This window comes from Corticium candelabrum, chromosome 6 (genome assembly GCF_963422355.1).
Source record: "Corticium candelabrum chromosome 6, ooCorCand1.1, whole genome shotgun sequence".
Classification (NCBI taxonomy): domain Eukaryota; kingdom Metazoa; phylum Porifera; class Homoscleromorpha; order Homosclerophorida; family Plakinidae; genus Corticium; species Corticium candelabrum.
Genome location: NC_085090.1, coordinates 369,918 through 389,618, shown reverse-complemented (window position 1 = coordinate 389,618; position 19,701 = coordinate 369,918). Strand labels below are relative to the sequence as shown.

At 40.8% G+C, this 19,701-nt stretch overlaps 2 protein-coding genes across 2 annotated transcripts; both read left to right on the top strand.

The window, feature by feature from the left end:
• The first annotated feature begins 6,046 nt into the window (after positions 1–6,046).
• LOC134181359 (uncharacterized) lies at positions 6,047–15,307 on the top strand. The gene is made up of 4 exons (XM_062648625.1): positions 6,047–6,323; positions 7,525–7,608; positions 7,771–7,801; positions 14,754–15,307. The coding sequence occupies exons 2-4, from the start codon at positions 7,531–7,533 to the stop codon at positions 15,299–15,301; spliced, it is 657 nt and encodes a 218-aa protein (XP_062504609.1). The 5' UTR covers positions 6,047–6,323; positions 7,525–7,530; the 3' UTR covers positions 15,302–15,307.
• Positions 15,308–15,312: 5 nt separating this feature from the next.
• On the top strand, positions 15,313–18,803 carry LOC134181357 (uncharacterized). Its single transcript, XM_062648624.1, has 3 exons — positions 15,313–16,933; positions 17,004–17,279; positions 18,310–18,803. The coding sequence occupies exons 1-3, from the start codon at positions 15,313–15,315 to the stop codon at positions 18,720–18,722; spliced, it is 2,310 nt and encodes a 769-aa protein (XP_062504608.1). The 3' UTR covers positions 18,723–18,803.
• Positions 18,804–19,701: the final 898 nt, after the last annotated feature.

Below are 19,701 nucleotides of genomic sequence, written 5' to 3'. Positions count from 1 at the left end.
GAAATAGTGAAGTTGATGTCACTCAAGTGACTACAGTGTCATAGATAGGCATGTTTGTATGTTACCCTCAACTCTCCTCTTAGGTATGGGTGTTTGATAGTTTCTGACATGTTTGACTAGATCTTGTGTACTACACCATAGCTAGTTGATATGTTGACAGCAACCACAGTGTGTCATGTTTTAATTTTTATAGAAACAAATAAACACATGCATGTCTGCATTTGTGTATACAAATAATTTTTATTAGAAACATTCCATAACAGAGACTTATCTACACGTTTGCTGTATACAATAGTTGGTTGTCATCTCATTTCCTTATATTAAATATTTATTTATTAAATAGTCAAACACATACAGTCAATGTTTACATGGACTTGTTGGTCATAGGAGAATTATTTATAGTCACATGACTGGAAAGTTACATGACATTGTTGTGTTTCTTATTACAACGTGATTTTGTTATTATAGAGAGGAATGACTGCATTACATTTTGCTGCCTTTAAGAAAAATCAAGTTTCAACTGTAAAGTATTTGTGTGAACAAGGTTGTAATATCAATACAACTGACAATGTAAGTCGTGTTGATGGAACATTTGTTATTTACTTTATGTGTCTAACAATTTGTTTGTTTTTGTTTGTTTGTTTGTCTGTTTTTTGTTTGTTTGTGTTTGTGTCAGTATGTTGTGTACTCGTTTCTCTATTTTCTATTTCATTTTTTATTGTCTTTTTGTTTACTTGTTATTTGTTTGTCTTTTGTTTGTCTGTTAGTTTATCTGTGTGTGACGTGTCTGTCAATTTGTTATTTTGTTGTTGTTTGTGTTGTGTTTGTCTGTTCACTTGTTTGTTAATTTGTCTGTCTGTTCTGTTTTTATCTATTAGTTTCTGCTTGTTTGTGTGTTGTCTGTTAGTTTGTTTGTCTTTGTGTCTAATTTCTGAATGTTTTTCATCTGTTTGCTGGTCTGTTTGCTCATTTCATGTGTCTGTTGTTTGTTTGCATGATTGAGTTTGTATTGTGTGTTTGTCTGATGGTTTTGTTGTAATGTATGTTTTGGTTATTCTATCTGTCTGTCTGTTTGTGTGTCTGTGTATCTGTCGGTTTCTTTTTTGATTTGTTTGTAGGTTTGCTTATCTGTCGGTTTGTGTGTGTACATGTGTGTGTGTGTGTGTGTGTGTGTGTGTGTGTGTGTGTGTGTGTGTGTGTGTGTGTGTGTGTGTGTGTGTGTTGTGTGTGGTGCAATAGCTCAGTTGGTTAGAGAGTTATCCTATGGAGTGATTGCATCCGGGACCATAGCACGGCCCATAGCTCCTGCTTTGCACAGCCCACAGCTCCTCATCCATTTGCCGTGTGTGTGTGTGTGTGTGTGTGTGTGTGTGTGTGTGTGTGTGTGTGTGTGTGTGTGTGTGTGTGTGTGTGTGTGTGAGTGTGTGCACGTGCACGGGGGTGGGGTGGGCGGGCATGGGTGTGGGCATGTGTGTGTGTGTGCTTGTGTGTGTGTGTGTGTGTGTGTGTGTGTGTGTGTGTGTGTGTGTGTGTGTGTTTGTGTGTGTGTGTGTGTGTGTGTGTGTGTGTGTGTGTGTGTGTGTGTGTGTGTGTGTGTGTGTGTGTGTGTGTGTGTGCAGTGCTCGAAGTAAGGTTTCAACGTTGTCCGGACATGTAGTCTCACGTAGGCAGCCCCTCCCCCTTTTGATATCAAAAGTCATCCCCTCCCCTTTTGATATCAAAAGTTATCCCCCTTTTTGATATTAAAAGGGGGAGAGGCTGGCTACGCAAGACTAAAATTTTAAATTGATTGGACTTCACAGCTAGAATTGGTTCAAGCATATTTTCCATCGTAACTAACTTACTCAGGAGCATCAAAACCTGATTTTAATTTGTTTGGTATAACGAGCGTTAATAAAAAAGGCAGCCAAATTTAACATGATGAGTGCAAAAGATCAGTGTCACCATGCCTTATGATATCCATAAACAGTCAACAGCTACATGAGCACAGAAGTTCAGTAAGGTATCACAAAAGCTGAGGCAATTTTTTGCCATTCTAGAAAGACACAACAGTGGGAATAATTTCTTCAATAATACAACGACACTAGACAAGACATTTTAGAGCAGTCCAGCCATAGGAAGACCAGTTATGGTCTATAAACAGTACTAAGTATCCACAAGTCAACGGAGTTTGAGGTAGAAGTCAGACTAAAATGGTCTCCCACAGATTGTTTTACATTTACATTCTGTTGTAATATGACCTATAATGGACAGTTTTGGATATCACTTAACATCTGCGTGTGGTAAACAATTACAGCTGCATCATTATTGACTTCGGGAGCAAAGTCAGCGTGAACAGAGACTAGCCTCTGTAAATCTCTAGGATACTGTACATACTATAAAATTGAAAAGCGACAAGATTGAAGTTTGCAGCAGACCAGTCACGACATAGTTGGAGAACGCCATGCATATCAGTACATCACGTGACTCAGGAATCCGTTTTACAAGACCGGTTGGGGTATACTACTAGTAACTCATGTGTATCTCTTCTGACTAACCCTGGTCCCATATACGAGAAACACTAATCTTACAACGAACCTTTTGATGTAGAAATGAAACACGTCGATTACAGTTAGCCGCACCTGTGGCCTAGTAATTATAATTCAATTATCAAATGAAGAGCGGCGACCACTGGGTAATAGACTTCAGAAACATGCGGCAAACGAATAGACGCTCATTATGCAGCTAGCTGTAGTGGAAAATGATAAATCAAGCCTTGAGAGCAAGACATTAGCGCTCCTTTACGGCAGGTCTACAGTTGCGTTTCTAAAGTTTGACATGTTGTCCGAACGTTCTTCTTGGTGATCGGACAAACAACAAAAGTGTTCGGAAATGTCCGATGTCCGACCGCTATTTCGAGCACGTGTGTGTGTGTGTGTGTGTGTGTGTGTGTGTGTGTGTGTGTGTGTGTGTGTGTGTGTGTGTGTGTGTGTGTGTGTGGTGCAATAGCTCAGTTGGTTAGAGAGTCATCCCATGAAGTGATTGCATCCGGGACCATAGCACGGCCCATAGCTCCTGCTTCGCACAGCCCACAGCTCCTTATCCATTTCCCGTGCACGCGCGCGCGCGTGTGTGTGTGTGTGTGTGTGTGCGTGCGTGCGTGCACTTGCACGGGAGTGTGGGTGGGCGTGGGTATGGGCATGTGTGTGTGCTTGTGAGTGTGTGTGTGTGTGTGTGTGTGTGTGTGTGTGTGTGTGTGTGCATGTGTGCGTGTGTGTGCACTTGTGTGTGCATGTCTGTGTGTGTGCCTGTTTTTCTATCTGTTTGTTTATTTTTGTTTGTTTTGTTTTGGTTTGGTTTGTTTGTTGGTTTATCTCTGTCTTTCATTTCTCTGTTTTTTGTTTATCTTTGTGTCTACTTTGGATCATTTTATATATTTATTTTATATTTTTAATCATTCAGTTTATTTATTAGGGCGTATTCGTTTGGGACCTTTCTAAAATCAGGTAGAGTTCCAATTGATTGGGCACCTTTCTTTTCTGGATAGCATGAACAGTTTCCCAAACCTTTCCGGAAAGAGATAGACTGGAAAGGTATGTACGCTGTTTGATTGGTAACTTTTCTGTTTCCGAAAAAGGATAGAACGGATAGACTTTCTGACCTATCTTACCATTAATACAGATAGAAAGGATAGAAAACGCACCTATAGACATGTAAAACTTGCGTCCATAGCTTCGACCTTCCAAATCAACGCATTTGCTTAGCCTAGCATTTCCAGACCAGTATTTGCACATATTCTGAATTGCCCACGCCAAAGTTTCAAAGAATAGCAGCTGATTTCTCATGCTTGGCAGAACAAAATCCCGAAGAGTTAGTAGACATTGTAACAGGTGGAAAAGTGGATGCTATGACAAAGGCCACACACACATGGGGTGATTCTGATACAAAGGCACTGATTCTCCTATACGCTGAATTTTCCAAAAAATTCAGAAATCCTTTTAAATAGAAGAAAATATGGGAGACAGTTGCAGCTAGAATGCACGTGATGTCATTTTCTGTTACTGCTCTTTAATGTGAGGGACGGTGGAAATATCTCACAAAAACCTACCGGGAAGTAGAAAACTACAACTACCAAACTGGCAAGTCCATATGTTTGTCATCAGTTGATGTTTGTAGAATTGTGGCTTCTATAAGGAGAGATCGAAAGGAATGGAGGTATACCAGACAAATGGCTGAAATTTACGGTCATACTGGCCAAGTGTTCGACCAGTGGCTACTATGAGTAGTTCAGGAGAAGGAGACCACGCTAGAGCACCTTCTCTGTTAGAAATTCCTGATACAGAAGGCACAGCTCTGACGGAAGATTGCACTGAAGATTGTGCACCAACTCCATCAAAGAAGGCAAAGCGATCAGCGCAAAGTGGTAGAGAGACTACAAAGGAAAGTTTTGTGAAGATGATGATGAGTCGTAGAGAGGAACGTGAGAGGCAACACCAAGAGAAAATGAAGCTGCTGGCAAAGATGCATGAGGACAAGATGGCTCTAGTTTCCGGCTTGCTTGATGCAATAAAAGGTAGTAATACACGTACGTCGTAGTATATAGTTTCAGATATCATAATTTGTACCATAACTTACAGTATGTGTACAGTACTTTAATTGCTTACAGAATCTGTGTAAGGGTAAACATATTTAGTGCATTAAACGTCTGCATGAAAGTTAATGTACTGCTTGATTTGATTACGTTTGCCTACAGCTCCAAAGTCCGCACCACATAGTCTTAGTTATTCAATTTCTAAGTCATTTACCTCTGTGTCTGCACTATGCATATCATCATCACCAAGAAATTCTGCGATATCCTCGTCATGAGACAAACAGATATTGTGCAAAACACAAGAGGCAATAATCATCGTCGGAATCTCTTTAACCCTTGTGACGTTGACAAATTTCATCCTCCTCCATCTTCCTTTTAGCAACGAAAACGCTCTTTCGATTACCATTCTAGTTGTGGAGTGACAGTAATTGCAATTCTATCTTCCTGTTGCATGTGGCCGTAGTCTTTGTATGGTGTCAAAAGCCACGTGTTGAGAGGGTATGCTGCGTCACCTAGTATGTGGGTTCCTTGCATGGGAAACATGTATCCGAACAAATAGATGGGAATTCCTCAAACTCGTACATCATGCACACTTCCAGGCCAGCCACAATAGCAATCCAATAAGAACATATTATGATCACAAACAGCTTGCAGTATAAGAGACGGAAATTTCTTTCTATTTATATAGCTATCTCTATCCTGACTAGGTGGTTGAATGGGTATGTGGCTACCGTCTGTAGCTCCCAAACATCAGGAAATCCTTTTACGTTCTTGAACCCTCTTCGTATTCTATCAACTTGGGATCCACGAGGCCATTGGATTGCAGTGTGTCGCAGATAAATGATACACATCTACAAATTTTCCATACGACACCATGCGATGTTGATTCAGCAACACCAAACTGATCCAAAAGCTGATGAAACGTTTCCTGAGTTCCCAGGTACCATAACGTTATCAGTAATTGATTTACTACTGGTATTGCAACTCTTCCTCCACGACTTCTATCTAAAGATAGCTCCTTCCAAGTGCTAGCCTTGTGCACCAACACGTCAAACGTCGATCTACTGAAATGGAAATGCCTCCGAAAATCCTGATCAGAATACGGTGGAACTACTTTCTCGACATAACCTAGAATGCGAGGCTTGCTGTCTTCCCTGGTCCATAAAAGGGAGCCAAGTTCCATCAAATCATCCAGGAAATCTTCTTTATTGTCAAATTCTTTGATATTAGCAAACATCCAGTCAAGAATGGAGGTCACAACAGAAGTATACAACGCTGCCATATATCAGAGGAGCTAGCTGAAGGTATAACGGGGTTATGACTGGATAGGTAAATGAATGGCCTACTGGCATGGTAATGCATCTAATGTACAATAAATTAGTCTTACGTTACCTCACTGTCATTGCTTGTGTTCTCTAGTCAATAATTTTACAATTTCTTTAGAAAGATGCTACGCATGCGCATATAGCTCTTTTACTGGCTCGTGTATCTCGTTTCGGAAAGGTTCTGTTCGATTGGTAAACGTGCCCTGTCTCTTTCCACTCCATCCAACCTAACCTTTTCCAGAAAAGATAGCCCCAAACGAATACGCCCTTAGTTACATTACATTATATGTTGTTGTGTTTCTCATTACAGTGTGATTTTGTTATTATAGGATGGATGGACTGCATTACATTTTGCTGCCTTTCATAATCACGTTCCAACTGTGAAGTGTTTGTGTGAACAAGGTTGTAATATCAATACAACTAACAATGTAAGACGTGTTGATGGAATATTTGTTATTTACTTTATGTGTGTCTAACAGTTTGTTTGTTTGTTTGATTATTTGTTTGTTTTTGTCTTTTGTGAGTTAATTTTTGGGGTCTGTCTTTGTTAAGTGACTTTGGCAGCAGTTAGTTTTGTGTTTTATGTTTGTTTGGTTTTATCGTGTGTGTGTGTGTGTGTGTGTGTGTGTGTGTGTGTGTGCACGTGCACACGTGTGTGTGCACATGTGTGTATGTGTGTGTGTGCACATGTGTGTATGTGTGTGTGTGTGCACATGTGTGTATGTGTGCGTGTGTGTGTGGGTGTGCATGCGTGCGTGTGTGTGAGTGTGTGTTCGTGCGTGTGTGTGTGCTTGCATGTGCGTGTGCATGTGTGTGTGCATGCATGTGTGCATGTGTGTGTGCGTGCATGTGTGTGTGTGTGTGTGTATGTGTGTGTGTGTGTGTGTGTGTGTGTGTGTGTGTGTGTGTGTGCGTGTGTGTGTGTGTGCATGTGTGTTTGATGGCGGTGCACGTAGTTCGCTGAGCTCCATGTTGCTTGCCTCTCATGACTTCATCGATTACGTTTTGGATGCACCCGCGAGGCTTGACGTCTCCTTGTCTCGAACTTTGGGCCATCAGCAGGAACTCGGTTTTGTGAGAGTGAGTGTACGGTCTGCACAACCGGTGAACCACAGTTTTAATTTTCAATTTCAATTTCATCAGTGGTGAACCACACCCATTAGGAAAGAGGGTTGCAACCCCGTGCACCCCCATCTGGATCCTGGCCTGGACTGTCTGTTTGTATGTTTGCTTTCTGTTTCTTTATATGTCCGTCTGTCTGTCTATAATACTTAATATATTATAATTGATTTACAATAAATATTTTCTAATTTCCTAGTAAGTGATAGTTTGAAGATTTGTTTAATTTAAGAAATTAACTAAACTGTGAGCTATTGACTAGACTATGTAGTTATGTCTGTTGTTTGTTTTATTTCATGTTTTATGTTTAGATGTGGTATATGTGTGACTGTCAGGATGTTGTATGCATGTTTGTTCTGAATTTGTTGTAGCTAATAATTATTGTTGTGTGATGGACAATAAGAAGTTTTTATGTTATTACTAAAGTTGATGAGCAAAATTGAAGAGAATTTGATTAATCTGTTTTTGCTAAAGTTTGTACTCGTATTTACAACATGTTGTGTGTGGCAGGATGGAATGACAGCACTTCAAGTAGCTGAAGAGAGAAAACACCATGATGTCATTGAAGTTTTGAAATTTTTGAATGATAAATCAGTATGTACTGTAGTGATGTTTGTGTTTGTTTGTTTACTTGTTTGTTTGTTTGTATATGATTTTGTTTGTTATGGATGATTTGTTGCATTTTGTTGTTGTTATTGTTATTGTGTGTGTGTGTGTTTTGTTTAATTATATTAATTGAATTTGTTGTATATTTAGGTCAAGCCCACATCATCATTGCCTGTCAACTGTAAGTAAAATAGAAACAATTATTAATGCAGCTTGCTGAGTAGTCGTGTTTATCACTTACTAACACTAAACATATCACAGGCTTGTAGGCTGCTTTATGAATGGGAGAGTTCAACTTAGCCTCGCAAGCCAAGCCAATGTATTTGTGTAGCCTATTAACATTGACATGATAAACTGCAGTTCTTATCAACATATCAACTTCTCTGCTGGTAGTTACATGTATGGAACAAGACACACAATGTAGTGGAAGCTTTAACAGCGTTTGTAGTATCACACATCTACTTATAAGAAAGTTTCCATGCAGCACAGAAACATGCCCATCTACACCCAAGGTCAGCTACACTTTATTTATCATGTCACTCAGTGTGTGCTTCACTCTTGTCACATGCTTCTGACCCATTGGAGTTCCCATGAAGACTTTCACCTGATGGCTATCCAACAGTCTTCATTGACTTGCACCAATTATCCTACCATCCTTTCCACTATCAACGACTTCTAGTAATAAATAATTTTATTTGACTGTCAAACAAGAGCAGCAAATTCAACTGAAGTCACGTGCTACAGTCTCCTCTCTTCACCCACTGTCACATTGTGTACCAGATTGTAAATTGTACAAACAAATATTTCTTCTGTGCTCACTGTGTGACCTTACGTGTTGTTTACCTGCTCGCACGTGATAGGAGGTACTTGAGCTGGAACTGCTTGCACTGAGGGAACTCCAGTGAGGAGCAAAGCTTGAGAGAATGTGATACAAGGCTATATAGAATATTACATATACTAGTATGTGGAAGCTCATGTAGAATATCAGTGCGATCTTACAGGAAACTATTTGGTGTAAAACAGGAAGCTGACTGGATTCACACTGAATCACCATACAGTCACTGTTGCAGGTGTACTACTACACTGCCTCACCTTGTTAGATTTTTCAATTTGTCTTTGCAGCTGTGCATGTGTCAGTTACTGAATTCTACAAAAAACTGCATGTGCGCAACGACACATATTGACTTGAGATGAAATATGTCTTGACTTGATCATCTTTAAATGTGGCATTGAGTTGAACCCACCCAATCTCCTAGCCTACAAGCCTGCATCAGATAGTATAACATATAAAGTCATTTTTTGAATTTATAATACGTACACTAAGAGGGGAGGGTAAAGGTATTGTATGCTATGGAATGATGATAGAAGAACTGAGTTTTTACACTCACACTATAGCAGATGGTATTGCAATGTCTACACACATCAATGCTGACAGAAGAATTCTGGTACTTTGTTCTTTGTACTAACCGTTTTGGAACCTTTGTGATTTGACCTTATAATCTTATCAGTCTTTCACCAGCTGTACTCAGGTCTCCAAGCTGTCACTGTTCCTATTGATACTAAGTATACAATTTTATTTATAAGAATGAACCATTCAAGGATTTTAACAATATATACAGCCTTGTTGTTTCTGTGACAGTAGAGGCAAGTTGTAAGAGAGACAAACTTGGCAGAATACGCAGCTCTTTTGACACCAGGAGACTTCAACTTGCTTTTTAGTACTTCTGGGTACTTGTAGGTAATATTGATTTGATTATCTCAGTCAATTAGTGGAGAATTAAAACAAAACTTTCAATGTCTTGTTTTGCCACAGTCCAGACTGTGGCAGAGCTGTACTTTCCAAAGATTACTTTCCCATCCAAACTGAACATGGTAACATTGAATATGAGCAAGATTTCACATATGTTGGATCCACACTTGAATCTTCAGGAGATACGACTTGGTTGCAGATTGGGCAGAATTATGAAGCATCCAAAGCATTTGGAGCTTTCTGTAAAGCTGTGTTGGGATAAAAATCTGACTACATTAACAAATTACAAAGTATGTGATGCTTGTGTGCTTTCTATACTATTATATGGCTCTGAAACATGGACACGTTTGAAGAAATATTTTCAAAATTGAACTCTTTTCATCAGAGATGTCTTTGGTCGTGTCTTGGAATCTGCATCGCAACACAGTGGGAAAATCATATCTGAAATGAGACAATAAGACGACGTATGCAATGGTCAGGACATTTGGCTCGAATGCCCAACCATTGAATTCCCAAGATGTGCTTCTTTGTGTGGCCATCAGAGAAATGTCCACAAGGTGGCGCTAGAAAACACTGGAAAGACATAATTAGGAAAGACCTAAATGATTTGAAGATTGCAGAAAGCTCTTGGTATGACTCAGCAAATACACTTAGATCAAGATCTGCTTGGAGAGAGCATTACCTTACTTGCCTGGAGTTTAGTCAATTGTCATATGGCAATGTTGATTTACAGACTGTTGTGTGCTGTGACTGCCTCATATGTTCAGGCTCAATATCAATTTGAAGAGATGCATTGCTGAAAGAGAAAGAACTTGTACATCAGGAAACGGGCGCCATTTAATGCCAGACTTGTAAGAGATATTTTAGAATCAAAGGAGGCTATTGAGTACTCAAATGTATCTATATGTATGGGAAGACCTTTTTGTTACTTTTTATTGCTTTGTTTTTGTACCTACTGAAGATAACATGTCTGTTTAGAGGGAAGCGATACAGGAGGAGTGTGTGTGTGTGTGTGTGTGTGTGTGTGTGTGTGTGTGTGTGTGTGTGTGTGTGTGTGTGTGTGTGTGTGTGTGTGTGTGTGTGTGTGTGTGTGTGTGTGTGTGTGTGTGTGTGTGTGTGTGTGTGTGTGTGTGTGTGTGTGTGTGTGTGTGTGTGTGTGTGTGTGTGTGTGTGTGTGTGTGTGTGTGTGTGTGTGTGTGTGTGTGTGTGTGTGTGTGTGTGTGTGTGTGTGTGTGTGTGTGTGTGTGTGTGTGTGTGTGTGTGTGTGTGTGTGTGTGTGTGTGTGTGTGTGTGTGTGTGTGTGTGTGTGTGTGTGTGTGTGTGTGTGTGTGTGTGTGTGTGTGTGTGTGTGTGTGTGTGTGTGTGTGTGTGTGTGTGTGTGTGTGTGTGTGTGTGTGTGTGTGTGTGTGTGTGTGTGTGTGTGTGTGTGTGTGTGTGTGTGTGTGTGTGTGTGTGTGTGTGTGTGTGTGTGTGTGTGTGTGTGTGTGTGTGTGTGTGTGTGTGTGTGTGTGTGTGTGTGTGTGTGTGTGTGTGTGTGTGTGTGTGTGTGTGTGTGTGTGTGTGTGTGTGTGTGTGTGTGTGTGTGTGTGTGTGTGTGTGTGTGTGTGTGTGTGTGTGTGTGTGTGTGTGTGTGTGTGTGTGTGTGTGTGTGTGTGTGTGTGTGTGTGTGTGTGTGTGTGTGTGTGTGTGTGTGTGTGTGTGTGTGTGTGTGTGTGTGTGTGTGTGTGTGTGTGTGTGTGTGTGTGTGTGTGTGTGTGTGTGTGTGTGTGTGTGTGTGTTAGCATGGCGGTGCCCAGAGTTCGCTTGAGCTCTGTGATTACTTAGCCGTAACGGGCCTCCTAGCCGAGATGGTTCTTGAATATCTGTACATAGAGCCTGGAACAGCGACCTATGGTGTCACTCAAAGTACTTCAAGGACTTCTACTTGTATGTCTGTGATGAGCTCATGAGTGGGTAGAAACAACACCCTCTACTGCAAATACGTCCAAAGAAGGGCTGATAGAAAGCAGTGATTTTCCTAACCCCCTTCAAACATGCGTCCTCATCTTGCGCATATTTGGCCCTGCCCATAAAAAGGCGTGGCCTAAGTCGGTGATGTGGTAGAGTAGTAAACATTTTCTATGGTGAATGTAATTGTAATGTATGTATATCAACCAAACTTGTAGACAGGTTTCATTCTTAAACCAAAATTCAAACAAAGGTCTATACTAATAATAACACTTTGTAAGTATATTCTCATCATTTTATAATATACACATACAAATTACGCCTAGATATCGATGCTGTCCAAGTATTAGAGGCAAATACTTCTACTATAGTCTATATCAAACAAACATGTGGGCATGTTTTACTAGTTTAATATAATTATTAACCAAAGTTGTGGAAACAACTTTTAATAACAGTCTGTAATTATGTTTATCATGTTATGTGGCAGTGAGTGCCTATAGCACTTTTCGCCCAGGTTGCTGTCCGAGTAACCTTCTAGCTTTGTTGTGCTCTTTCCACTTGCAAAATACATGCTCAAAATCAAACTGATACATAGGTGGTCCTTCTAGTAAAATGCTCATCAAGCAGTCAATTTTCTCTTCAGACAAACGGTTCAGCAGATTTGTCATATAATAGGATTGCCGACAAGAGAATCCTCTTTCACAGCCAGCATTTGTTACTGGTATGACAAGTACATCTGTCAACAGTTACTGGAGCAAGCGCTAGACGCAAAGTCAGTTTAGCAGTACGTAAACAGAAGACGGCCTGCTAGTAACCTACAGTCTACCCGGTAAGGAAGTGATAATGAGGTATGAGATAGAGGTCACACCAGGTGTGCTCATTAGAGGTTGTACATGTTACATCATTTAATTTAAATGGTTCCAGTTGCTTTCTGTGTACCTAGTAAAAATTTTAGTACATCTTACAAGATAATTGGATAATGGTCATAGCTCCACCCCTTGTATCTGAATCCTCTGTTTCCTTTGTAGGAAGGGCTTAGTTAACCTAGTAAACGAAAATGCCAGGCTCTGCTATACCAAGATCATCAGGAATGTCCAAAAGGCAGCAGAAATATTGCAGATTTTGAAGTTGAACCTTATGGGGATAGTCTAAACCTGCTGGTGTAATGGGTTTTAGTAGACAAGAATGCACTTAATAGGATGCATCCCCTGTATCAAATTGGCGTTCCAACCTCCTCAAATGTGTCCAAGGACGCATCAAATGTATTGTAGGAAAATCAGTGGAATGGTATTACAGTGTACCTCATGGAATGTTTGCTCCTTAGTCAATGTCATGGGACCAGTGGAAACAGCGGCTGTTCGTCAGGAAAATTACAACAACAAAATCAAAAATGACCGAAGAATTGACATCATTGTCAGTGAACTGCGACAGTTTGAAACTGAGATTGCTGGTGTACGTGTTGGAAATGGTTATACAGCAAGCATTGCTGTTAATATTGGACTTTGACAAGGCTGTGCTATCTCTCTTGTTCTGTTCAATCTTTCCTTTGCGCTAGTATTTGAGAAATGGTGTAACAAGATGTCCCACATTTGTTCTTTAAAAGAATTCAGCTTCAGATACAACATTAATTATTGGTAACTTGTTTAATTGTCCTCATACAAAACATCAGTATGCGACTTTATCTGATGTTGAGTTTGCTGATGATGATGCTCTTCTAGTATCTTCTCGTCACATTGGAGAAACTTCCATAGCAACTTTTCACTCAGTTGCGTCATCATTTGGCCTCACTGTGAACATTGCTAAGACTAACTGGTGTAGGTATGTCTGATGTGATAGCCTCTTTTAGTGGAGGTGCAGGAGATTGAACATGATACATCTTTCGTTTATTTCGGCTGCCTTATGACTCCAGACAGCAGGGTTTAAGTGCTGAAATTGACTGTCACTTTGCCACTGCTTCACGTGCTTTTGGCTCTCTTCGTTGTACTTTGAACAATACCAACTTGTCTCTTCAATCCAAACAAATGTTGTAAAGGGCTTGTGTAATATCTTTGCTCTTGTATGGAGCTGAATGCTGGCCGATTCTCTGACGCGATGAGACTAGGATAGATACTTCCACAACCAGTGTCTCCGTACTATTCTGGGTGTGACTTGATGGGACCATGAGCTTCAACATATTACCAATACTGATCTTCGACGAAGATAGGGCAATAAGTCTGATGTCTGACGTCCTTTGTCACCGCCGCTTTCAGTGATTAGGACATGTTGCTCGAGTGCTTGCAATCAGATTACCAAAGAAACTATTATTTGGGTGGCTGTCACATTCTAGACTGGCTTAGGAGCCCCGCCTCAGATGGACTTGAAGTTGTTAAAACTAGAGAATTGGTATCACCTGGCACAGCAACGTCCACAATGTCGAGTTTCATGTCAGGCTGAAGTTACACGTACCTCTACTGAACGATCTTTTTTATGTGCTGTGTGTTGCCGCTCCTTTCGGAATCATTTAGGTATGAAACGGCACAAGTGGATTGTGGAGCGCCAACCGCCTCTGTGTGAACAACAAGGCACGGTGCAATGTGCCAAGTGTCATTGGTGACTGAGAAGTAGGGGTGGCTTAGCAGTACATAAATGTATAAATTTGTCTTCTTCTTTCTCTTTGACTATGTCATCATCATCGACTCTATCATTGATGTGGTCACTAACCACTGATTGTACCTCAAGTCGGATACTGGAACCTGATAGGACATGCTGTTGCTGCCATCGTAGTCAATGTGGACGGTACTTCAAATCCAAGCCAGGATTCCAATGGCATAACTGTCATCATGGCAAACGCTGTTCAGAGAAAGACAGCAGTAAACTTCCCGTCTTGCACATGTGAAAGACGTTTTCGGTGGCTCAACGACATGCAGAGACATAAGTGCAGACAGTAACTATCTCATCTTTTAGCTCTCTCCATATAAGGGGATGGGCGTGGCCAGACACTGGCAGCTGTATTCAAGTGTGTGTGTGTGTGTGTGTGTGTGTGTGTGTGTGTGTGTGTGTGTGTGTGTGAGTGTGTGTGTGTGTGTGTGTGTGTGTGTGTGTTTGTTTGTGTGTGTGTGTGTGTGTGTGTGTGTGTGTGTGTGTGTGTGTGTTTGTGTGTTTGAATGTGTGTTTGTTTGTGTGTGTGTGTGTGTGTGTGTGTGTGTGTGTGTGTGTGTGTGTGTGTGTGTGTGTGTGTGTGTGTGTGTGTGTGTGTGTGTGTGTGTGTGTGTGTGTGTGTGTGTGTGTGTGTGTGTGTGTGTGTGTGTGTGTGTGTGTGTGTGTGTGTGTGTGTGTACATCCAAATAACTGTAAGTCATTAAGAGTAAACAGTTAAGGTAGAGTTTGTTACTGCAAGCATGTGTTCTACTACTATCTTAAGAATCTGCTCATTAAACGTAATGATATTGTTTGTTAGCTTCAACTTCTTCTGTTGTCGATCGTCTTGGTCCTGAAGGAAAAGCTCTTTTTGATCAAGCATGCAAGAAAGGCGAAGTGCCAGGCAACAAGGTGTTGATTGATAGTATGGGGGAGGAAGATACGGGAAAGTCATGTCTGGAAGCTTCAATGACAGACAAACCGTTTGTTGAAGGTCAGGAGAGCACGGAGGGAGTGAAGGTGAAGATGATGATCTCACAAGTAGTTGGACACGGCACCGACTGGAAGGAATTGAAAAGTGAAGAGGAGAGACAAGCGCATCTCAGCAAGCTATTGGCAAGAGAATTTGTAGTTTATGACAACAAACAACAGACTGGCACAGCCAAGCAAGACGAGCAAGAGAAATACCCACAAGCAAGTTCTACAGAATCTGATTTGAAGTCAATGTATGCTGAATCTGAGAGTCATCCAATAGGATACGAGGATTTCAAACTTGCCAAAGAAATGGATCGAGATGTAGATGTGGCCATTTATCGTATGGAGAAGAATAAGGAGGAGATGCGCAAATGTGGCGAAAAAAAAAAATGATCAATGTGACAATGATGGACAGAGGAGGTCAAGATCAATTCCTCTCCACACACGCTGCACTTATGGCTGATAACGAGTATCAATGTACAGCTTGTTTTGTGGTTATCGATGGTTCCAAGCCACTAGATGAGAAGGTGACCACATCCAAGTTTCGTCTTGCAGATGGAACGGTCATTGAGAAACCGCGGGATGTGGCTAACACGAGAGCCGACGTCATACGTCACTGCTTCTCTTCTCTCTCTGCTGCCTTTCCTGCTGGCAGAACACGCAATAAGTTTTTTGGCAAGGGGCGTGTCAAAAGGGCACCAGCAACATTCATGTTTGCTTCTAGAAAGGATAAAGCAAAAAGTAAAAGTTTTATGGAAAGACAGGAGCAAATAGTGCAAGAAATCATCGCTGAAGAGAAGTTTGGTGATCACATTGTGCCCTTTAGTGAAGATCAGGTGCTGTTCCATGTCGACAACACAAAGTCAGGAACAGGCGATCCCGATCCAACGATTGTCCTCATCAAGAAAATGATTGTTGAAATGGCTCGTGAATATTGGGATGAGGAAGAGAAGATTCCATTACCATGGGCCATTCTGGATAAAGGTCTGGGCCTGTTGAGAATGAGAAAGCACAAAGTTCTCGATCTGCACGATGTCTGCCAATTAGCTGCCAGGGTGTGTGATATCTCATCAGACGAGGAATGCAGACATGCTCTGCGATATCTGAGCAGCCATGGAACTATCGGTTTCTACCACAATGTTGCCGGTCTCAACAAGAAAGTGCTTCCTAACATTCAGTGGGTTGCTGATGTTTTGGCCATCTTTGTCACAGTTCTTGATCGGTCAAGAATTCCTCCTCAGTTTTGGAATGATCTCAAGAAGCTTCACGAGGAAGGGATCATGCATTGGGATCTTGCCAAGTATCTGATGGAGAAGGCAGGAGTGGAAGAAGTGAACTATGATGTCATTCTTATCCTGCTGCAGCTGTTTAATATAATTTCCGGATTATTCTTGGCTTCTCGTTCAGTCACTGCAGATGTCACAGTTCAACAGGGTCAGAACTTTTTTGTTCCCTCTATGGTCATCACAGAATTCATCACCAGCCACTTTGCCTACCAGTCAGCATTCTGCTCTTGCACATCTCCTCCATCTTTGTTCTTTATTCCCAGGGGTTTCAATGCTTTTCTCAAACCTCTATTTTACCGTTTTGTGACTCGCTTGATCAGCAAGTACACTAGAGGCCCTCAGCTCAGTAGAAACCAAGTGATACTTCATCTTTCCAAGGATGTGGATCTGGAGTTGGTCTACACTATGAAGGCTGTCATTGTTATCGTCTACTGCCCATCCAGTTGCAAGCAACAACCTGCAGATAAAGTGCTTCGTCCACTGTGTGACAGTGTGCGAGTGACTCTAATAGAACAACTCATGCGGGCCAAAGAACGAGGCATGGATGGCTTTCAATTTGAGGTCTGTGTTCATGCCACAGTTGATGAAGCTCCAGTCGAGTATGATGTGAAACGATTGGCCTCACTGGATGACTATCCAGAAGATGAGATGCTGATTGACAAACAACGTCGACTCATTGGCTCTCCTGCTAAACTTGATATGTGGTATCACGACATCTCTGTTAGTGATACAACAGAAGGTACACAACAGAAGGTACACAACAGACTAGTAGAATTGCAATTGACTGATTCTTTTATTTTTCTTGACAGTTGCTGCTGACAAAGTTTATGATCCAGATTTGGTTCTGTCTACTGTATTGCAGAATGGTTGTGATCGTTGGCTCTCTATTGGTTTGAAGATGGGATTTACGTTTGGCAAAGTCAACGAGAATACAAATGGCATCTCTGTTGGTGCTGACAAGTTGAAGTCTTTGTTTGAAGTAAAGGCACGAAAAGTAGGACGAGACAAAGCAGCCAAACAACTGCTAGCAGCTTGTTGTACTATTCCACAGCCAATTATTGGAGCAGTGATGGATCAACTGGCAGGTGAGCACACAAATTATAATGATAAACAGATTGTGATCTGTACAGAGTATCTACTTGAATATTCTGTATATTGCAATAAGACAATGAAAATGACATCTTTCAAACTGACTAACACAATATTCAGACTGACTGGTAACATTAAAATGAAAACCAAAATAGTATTGTCTATGAAGAAAGGTGCTGTGAAACCTGATGTGATGAGCAGTGCTTATTAAATATCATGACTTAGTAACATGACAGAATCGTAAAGTATTAACATTGAGCCACAAGCATCACAATAGAGATGGAGATATAAGATCATTTGATGTAATGTGAGTGTGTATGGCGGCTGTAGACATTCAGTCATTGTGGGATTCAGAATTAGTAGCCTCGCGAGCCAAGCCTTGGTCTGTGCTCACTGCGTGACGTCATAGAGGAAGGCTTGGCTTGCGAGGCTACAGAATTAGTAAGTGTAGTGCATATTGTGTGATTAGTATAAAAATTGAGTAAACACATGAATTGTGAGTGTTCAAAGAGGCCATTACATGTTTTTAGTAGAAACTCGCTAATCCGAATTACCTTTGGTGCCCTGCCAAACGTACCCAGATTCTATTGGGCAGCCTAATCCGGGTTGTGGTTATCTAGTTTTCAGCAAAATGCACGTGTCTAACTATTTTAAATCCTGAATGTCACGTTATTTAGAAGTAAGCATGTAGTCATTGCAGCAGCGTCCTTTAACACAAACATGACATATGTGTAGAGATACGTAAATGCTCTAGTGGTCTGGGTGTTCTAGGCAAAGTCTGGACCTCCAAGGCTTGGCACGGGTTTGTGGATGAGCGAGTTCTACTGTATAGCAGTGTGTGACAAGTGTGCTATTTATAGCTATAGTTTTTGATATTTACTATGTTAGTAATTTTGTTTTGAACTGCTGAGTTTGCACATTGTTTAGCAAATGTTTCTAGTTAAATTTTTACTAATAATTAGTTTGTTTATATACTAATTAATTGTGACCAAATTAATCTGTACTAATTTCCATCCATTTCTTTAGTTTCAGGCGTTGCAGCAGCTGTAGCATCACCTAAATCTACTTCTACAGAAATGAAGCATGTGGCTGACTGCAAATTGAGTGGAGAACATCTGGTTGCTGCAGCTCGTGAAATTTCTGGCTATTGGAAGGAATTTGGTGCACTGCTTGCTCCAGACAAGTTTACCTTGTCAACAATGACTATAATAGAACAGGAACACAGATTTTCGTTGTTTGATCAAGCTCATCAAATGTTGGATGACTGGACCAATAATCTGGACAGAGAAGCTAAATGTCGTTTGATTATTGAAACATTTCTTAGAATGCACAAGAAATCTCAGGCAAATCTCTTATTTGGTACAGACTTGGTAGAGTATGTAGAAAAGGACAGTAGACAAAGTGTGCCTGCCAAGACATCAAAGTGTGTTTTGATTTGAAGCTTGTAACTATATAAGTCTATAACTAGTTACTGCATGCACGTTTTGAATAGAGATATCAAACATCTAATTGGGTTGTGATGGCAGTACAGTACACCTCACATGTGATCATATCGAGACAGATGGAGTTACCTAGATAGTGATTTCATGTGAATATCCAATTTACTAGAGCAGTAGAGTAAACACAACTAAACTTTTCTTAGAGGCAGTCAGCAATATGATTGTTTTAGACTCTATGCCTTCCACATGCCCTTCCCATCCATCTTAAGTTCACGACTAGAGTCTGAGTTGCAACGGCACGAGTGAGTGAAAACATGCAACCTGTAGAAGCAATAAGAAATATTTGGCTGATTATTAGTTGTATACTGTAAATCAACAAAATTTTGTAAGCATCTAACTTTCGTAAATTTCTTAAGCGATCTCAGATTTACTAAAGTTACATGCTTACTAATTTTTGTAGCTCCAGTTTTTAGGGACACTTCACATAGTACTAATAATCATCACGTGTCATGCGTGCCAGACAGACTGATACCTAGCTGGTGAGCCTAGGCAATAGTAGATATTTACGCGTGGTGCTGTGGTTTTGACATGCCCCCACGTGGACACCTGGTGAGATACTGCTAGGACGTACACACGCCTAGGCGCTTAGCAAATACTTACGCTGTGCTGCATGTGCTTTGATCTTGTTGATTTCGTGTTGATGTTCTGCACAGAAAAGTGGCTATGTTCATCAACGCTTACGAAATTTTGTTGATTTACAGTACCAAAAGAGGGAACCCACAAGTCATGTTTGCAACTTAAAAGTGTTCTTTATTTCTATAATAATACGTTCCATTCATTATTGTGTCCATCTTCAACAATTGAATATTAAGTCACTCTTTAGACTGTACAGTGAACAAATCTGCTATTCACAGGCATCCGACTATCAAAGCCAAAGAGATCGAGGTTTACATAATGACGAATCCAACGGCGATCTTGA